Source organism: Sinocyclocheilus rhinocerous, unplaced genomic scaffold, assembly GCF_001515625.1.
Source record: "Sinocyclocheilus rhinocerous isolate Xijiao unplaced genomic scaffold, SAMN03320098_v1.1 scaffold1525, whole genome shotgun sequence".
In the NCBI taxonomy this organism is placed as follows: domain Eukaryota; kingdom Metazoa; phylum Chordata; class Actinopteri; order Cypriniformes; family Cyprinidae; genus Sinocyclocheilus; species Sinocyclocheilus rhinocerous.
The window spans coordinates 39,025-45,959 of record NW_015643575.1 but is presented as its reverse complement, the minus strand read 5'-3'; the positions used below and the strand labels follow the sequence as shown (position 1 = coordinate 45,959).

At 33.9% G+C, this 6,935-nt stretch overlaps 1 protein-coding gene across 1 annotated transcript in view; it reads left to right on the top strand.

Annotated features, from left to right (window-relative positions):
- The window catches only part of LOC107757418 (short transient receptor potential channel 3), a 46,833-nt gene that overhangs the window by 27,959 nt on the left and 11,939 nt on the right, over positions 1–6,935 (top strand). Inside the window, exons 6-8 of the mRNA XM_016574886.1 lie at positions 325–541; positions 4,157–4,390; positions 5,089–5,353. Coding sequence (XP_016430372.1) covers positions 325–541; positions 4,157–4,390; positions 5,089–5,353 — 716 coding nt within the window. The remainder of the gene's footprint in view (positions 1–324; positions 542–4,156; positions 4,391–5,088; positions 5,354–6,935) is intronic.

The window sequence follows — 6,935 nt, the reverse complement described above, 5'->3', positions numbered from 1 at the left end:
AGGGACAAACCCAGCTATTGGGTTGTTTTGACCCAGCGGTTGGGTTGTTTTGACCCAGAGGTTGGGTTGCTTTGACCCAGCGGTTGGGTTCAAAACAACCCAACTGCTGGGTTCGTCCCTTTTTAACCCAGCGCTGGGTTATATTTAACCCAGCATTTTTTAGAGTGTACTTGCCATTTCCTTGTAATTATTTGTGAAATTTACTAGCAATTGCTGAGTGAAAATAGTTTCAAAGTAAATTTTACCATTTTTTTTTTTCAGTATAATGAGTCTGTGCTTGTTATTCAACACATTTGTTAACCTTTTCCATGTTTTTTTTTTCAGCTTGGTAAAATACTACGCAGTCCTTTTATGAAGTTTGTTGCTCATGCGGCCTCCTTTATCATCTTCCTGTGTCTGCTGGTGTTCAATGCGTCCGATCGGTTTGATGGCATCACCACCCTTCCCAACGTCACCGTCACCGACTACCCGCTCCAGATCTTCAGAGTCAAAACCACACAATTCACCTGGACAGAAATACTGATCATGATCTGGGTAGCAGGTAATGCACCAACATTTGTAATCAGTATTATTTAATTTATATGATCTCAGTACTGCATGATCTCTTTGTACAACTAGCATTTAGACCAAAAGAGATTTGCTATAGATATTCGATGAGAATTTAATCTCACTGGATAGCTGGCCAATCACAGCACACCTCGCTTTTTCTGACCGATGAGCTTTGTAAAAATCGACACGTTTCAGAAAGGCGGGGCATAGAGGAGAAACAATAATGTACAGTATGTGGAAAATAATGTGTTTTTTTAACCTTAAACCACATAAACACATTTCATTACACCAAATACACAAAATAATGTTATTTTTAGCAACATCATATGACCCCTTTAAACTAAATGAAAAAGAGAACTATTTCCTTGACAAAAGTTTTTTTTTTTTTAATGGTTTTAGTTTTAGTTAGCTATAATAACCCTGGTAATACGGTGACACATTTGCAATTTATAAATTACAAAAAGTCTTATTTTGTTGGAATACACAGCTACTTTTGGATTGCTGCTATCACAATCTTTATTTCCCTGTCCAGTTAATTTAAAAAAAAACAGTTTTTGTTACTTGAAATAAAATAAACATTAACTGAAATCAAATAAAATATAAAAAACTTTTTATTCAGCTATATTTGCCAAGGCAACATTTTTCATATTAATTTAGTTTAACTTGATGTACAAAAATAGCTAAAAATAAAACTGAGATAAGAATGAATTAAAAACTATAGAGACATGCAGTATATTGGAAAAAAAAAACACAACAAAATTACTGAAACTTTCAAATTAAAATGAAAACAGAAAATATAAAAATAAAAACGGATTTAAAATATTTATAAAAACTATAATAGTATCTCTGATAATAAAATAACACTGCTATCTACAGTATCTGCCATGTTTAAGATGCATGCAAAGCTTCTCTGTAAAAATTATTATAAAAAAACAAAGATTATTAGAGTTTTACAAATGTCAGTCTTTCTATTTCAAATTTCACATTTAATTCACGTAACTCCAGTCTTCAGTGTCACATGATCCTTCAGAAATCATTCTAATATGCTGATTTGCTGCTCAAGAAATTATCTTATTATCAATGTTGAAAGCACTGATGATGCTTTATTTATTTAGTTAGTTAGTTGTTTTTGGAAACAGTAATACCTGAACTAGTTTGTAGCTTATCTCTGAGGACATTTCAAGGCACTCACTTGAAAAAAACACAAAGCAAGCAAACAAACACTGTTGTTCAGCATATTATTCTTGAGTCATTTAAAATGAGGCATGTTCATTCATCTCTGTCGCATTTAGAAAGGCTATAGTAATGAAAGGCTTTTTGCAGGCAATGCATCACTGAGAGGGTGAACCGCAGGTTAGATTGGGTTTAGAACATTTTCCCATTTTGTTTGTGGTTCAGAGTTCACCCACGCTGAGTTCACCTCATTACATTTGGTGTAAGAAAATGTTTCGCTGTTTCAGCCAGGACAAGATGCTGGGGTAATGCATTAGATGATGGAAACTGATACATGTTGCATGCTATGTGATGTTTGCATCTGTTATTTTTCATTTTAAGAGGTGATTAAGAGTTTATTTTTTTTGTTATTTATTTATTTTTATTTTTTTCATCCTCTAGGTTTGAAATTGAGTTGAACATTGAGTCAGCGTCACCAAATATGATGTGCTATTGCTGCAATGTCTCTTAATAATTTATGACACCATGTGACTTTTCCTGAGTGTTTGCTTGCAAGGTGCAAAAAGCCAAAAGTGTTGCTTGGCTTCCACCTGGATAGTGACAGATTGACGGGTTTTCAGTCAGTGGCAACACCTTTGAAATATTATAGTGTAAAAGCCATCCTTACTGTGCTTGTGTTAACCGATCAAACCTGCTCTGACTGTGGAAGTGACCATGCGTGTCCATTAGTAGTTAGTCCATTAGTAGTGTGACTTTTTTTTTAAACAAGTACACACTACAAGCCTTGAGTCATGTGGTGTGCGCTAAGCAGTGTTGGGGAAAGTTACTTTTAAAAGTAATGCATTACAATATTGCGTTACTCCATAAAAAAAGTAACTAATTACGTTACTTAGTTACTTTTTATGGAAAGTAATGCATTACGTTACTTTTGCGTTACTTTTTAAATCTGGACAGGGCTTGCTTGGTTGTTTTTAAAATAAAAAAGTTTTTGGCAAATATAAAAGCCTTTTCACACCAAAAGTGAAATTCATAAATTGAAAAAAAAAGTAACTTGCGTTACTTATTTGAAAAAGTAACTTGTAAATTAAAAAGTAATGCGTTACTTTACTAGTTACTTGAAAAAAGTAATCTGATTACGTAACTCGCGTTACTTGTAATGCGTTACCCCCAACACTGGCGCTAAGCTTATAATTACTTTTTTTACGCATTTGATTTCCGCTTATGGTTAATTACATCTTTTTATTTTTAAGAAACATTTTTAAATGTACACATTTTTTAAAACCTTTATTTATTTATATTTTTTACAAGTCTAGTCATTTAAACAATGTTTATAACTGATGAGGTGATGTGTAACATAATAAAGGGCGTGTGCATTCCGAATGTTTGCTCATACTGTGTTTTCAGAATGTTCATTCATAGTGTGTTTTTAGAATGTTTGTTCAGAGTGCATTCAAAATGTTCATTCATAGTGTGTTCGGAATGTTCATTTCAAGTGTGCAATCAGAATATGTGTTCAGAAAATTGGTTTATCGAGTGTTTTTAGAACATTCATTGACCGTGTTTTCAGAATGTTTGTTAAAAGTGTGTTTTTAGATTGTTTGTTCATATAGTGTGTTCAGAAAGTTCATTCAAACTGTGCGTTCAGAATGTGTGTTCAGAAAGTGATTATAGTGCTTATACAAGTGTAACATTGGGGAACTGTGTGTGGGAAGGTTCAGTATATTGTGGTGATGGTTGAGGGCTCAGCATGATTCTTCTGAACCTGAACCCCTGACCTTCTCCCTTCAACACAACCTTCTGTCACTGTTCTCACTGATTCGTATTGCTTCTGCTGCAATAAAGCATTTAGTCTTTTTTTGGTAGTTTTGGAGATTTCCAAATGGATCCTTTCCATCCCAGCATGCTTTCAGTGTGAGAGTGAATTGAGTGAAGTATTTTCATTACTTGGATTTCCTTTGGTATCTTTCTAACTTAAAATTACAAATATAATTCAAATGTAGTTCATAATTTTAACAGCATTCGCTGAGGCTCCATCATAATTTTCCTATCAGACTGTGTTCTCCTCAGGCTCTTTGATTTGTCTGATTAATTCTCTCTCTCTCTCTCTCTCTCTCTCTCTCTCTCTCTCTCCTCATCTCTTTTGTCCTTATATGATATCTCATATGAAAACACATGAGTTCACTCCACAATCAGTTGTGCTGTTTTGTCTATAGAATAGAATTTGTAAAATTTTTAGGTAACATTTTATAGGTTTTCAGTAAATAAATTTACATAGTGAAATTGCAAAGTTCATCAATATGCTGATTATGTTTAATCAATATGCAAATGTAGAATTATTAAAAGTAAGAAATAAGCTTATTTCTATTTTCAACCACACAACATACAATATGAGCTCCTGCTGTGTTGACCATCAGAACACCTCTGTTTTCTGCAGGAATGATGTGGTCGGAGTGTAAGGAGCTCTGGACGGAGGGTCCGAGGGAATATGTCATGCAGCTCTGGAATGTGCTGGATTTCGGCATGCTCTCCATCTTCATTGCGGCATTCACTGCCCGTTTTTTCGCCTTCCTGCAGGCCATGAAAGCCCAGAAGTATGTGGATGAGAAGATCCACGCTCCAGACCTCTCAATGGTCACGCTGCCGCCGGACATCAAATATTTCACATACGGTGAGAGAGAATCTGAGCACTGCTCTGTTTCAAAGAGAATCTGAGAGGACACGCTTTTAAAATCTTTTTCTTTTAAAAAATTGATAAATAGAATACATTTAAATTATACATGAATTTTGGTAGTTTTATGATATTATGATTTAAAACATGGTTAAATGTAATGATTTTTATTACATGTAAGGATTTGGCGATTGGTGTGCACACCATAGTCATTTTTAACATTTTTGTTACTTGAGAATGGTAACTGAAATAAATATTTAACTTTTTTTTTTAATTCATCAGGTTGCCAAGGTAAAATTTTCAGTTTCATTTAGTTCAATGTGATGCAGTAAAATAACTAAACCAAAATAAACTAAAACTAATAAATAGACATAATAAATAGAAACTAATAAATAGACATAATAGACATTTATAAAAAACTATGTAGACATATTTTTTTTTTAAAACAATTAAAAACACATACACACACAAAACCCAACAATATTACTAAAAATGTAAATAAAATTACAGTAAAAACAGAAATTATAAAAATAAAATCTAATTCAAAATATTAACAAAAATGATAATGGTATATCAGTGATACTAAAATAACACTGGACATCTGTGGATAAACACTAGTTTAGCTAATATTAAGTCATTTAGAGGCAGCTAACTACCTAATACTTCCTTTCTACATGTGCAATTTCCTGTTCTTTCAGCGAGAGACAAGTGGCTTCCATCGGATCCTCAGCTGATCTCTGAGGGTCTGTACGCCATCGCTGTGGTCCTGAGCTTCTCTCGCATCGCCTACATCCTGCCGGCTAACGAGAGCTTCGGGCCGCTGCAGATCTCACTGGGACGAACAGTGAAGGACATCTTCAAGTTCATGGTCCTCTTCATCATGGTCTTCCTCGCATTCATGATTGGCATGTTCATCCTCTACTCCTACTACCTGGGGGCAAAGGTTAACCCCGCCTTCACCACGTGAGTGGCATGCACGCACTGCAATGTATATTGAGGAAAATATAAAAATATGTATAATTAGGGATGAGTATAACTACATATTTTCAAATGCACTAGTTGAGTTAACCAGGTATAAATAATTGAGTTCATGTCTACCAAGGGACGTGCCATTCAAAGCTGAATTTTTAGCATCATTACTCCAGTCTTCAGTGTCACACGATCTTTCAGAAAACATTCTAATATTCTGATTTGCTGCTCAAAAACATTTATTATTATTATTATTAAGAATAATAATAATATTTAAATTATTATTAATAATAGGTTCAAAAAAAAAATAAATAAATAAATAAGCAGCACTACTGTTTCCAACACTGTAATAAATCAGCATATTAGAATGATTTGTGAAGGATCATGTGATACTGAATACTGGAGTAATGATGCTGAAAATTCAGCTTTGCATCTCAGAAATAAATGATAATTTTAAGTACATTAAAACAGAAAAAAACATTATTTTAAATTTGAATAATATTTCACAATATTACAGTTTTTTCTGTATTTTTGATTAAATAAATGCAGGCTTGATGAGCATAAGAGACTTTCATAAGGCTGCATAATTATCAAAAATGGTAATAAAATAATGTCCTTTCATGTCACAATTCCGCCAGTCTACACTTCACACAATAGGCTTGTAGGTGACACTTGGGCTTCATTAATTATGATAGTTTCATGAAATAGTAAAAGGTGTATCAATATACATAAATACAAGTGAATTGAACACTACTTACCATTAATGCGACTTTTGGTGCTGCATGGTTTTGTGCAGTGCTTTGTAGTCAGTTAGCATCCATTTTCTCAGCGATGCAATTTGATTTATAAAATGAGACAAACCGCAGATCCAGATTGCTCCACAAATGTAGGTTCGTCTGTCCATGTAATTTTCATCCAGAACGGAAAATCACTGCTCCACTTCACATTGTTCAATGGAATTTGAACATGTTGTGCCAGATCATGATTGGTTGGTGTATTATACATGGCAAAAAGGCATTGATGATTTATGTAATATTCTAAAATGTATAATATATGAATTTTTTATTAAATCGACACATTAGCTTTGATTATTGATGAAAAAAAAGTTTAAAAAATTGTTTGGTTTATTTTTTCCTTGTGTCGACCCATAGGCACTCACTGAAAGAACCAAATATGGCTCGAGAGCCTAGATTTGTGGAATATCAGTCAGTCAAGCAAAACACATGCAACCCATGGCAACGCGTTATGGCAACACCTCAGACTGACAGATATGTAAAAATAAACAGGAATTTTCCAACTTTTGAGCGATTCGTTACTGTTTTGTACACATTGTCATTTTAATTCTAATTCAAATGCATTTTTTGATTAATTTTGAAAAAGGGCAGGGGCTCGAGCAATCAAAGCCCCCATACTATATATATGTGTGTGTGTGTGTGTGTGTGTATGTGTGTGTGTGTGTGTGTGTGTATGTGTGTGTGTGTGTGTGTGTGTATGTGTGTGTGTGTGTGTGTGTGTATGTGTGTGTGTGTGTGTGTGTGTATGTGTGTGTGTGTGTGTGTGTGTGTGTGTGTGTGTG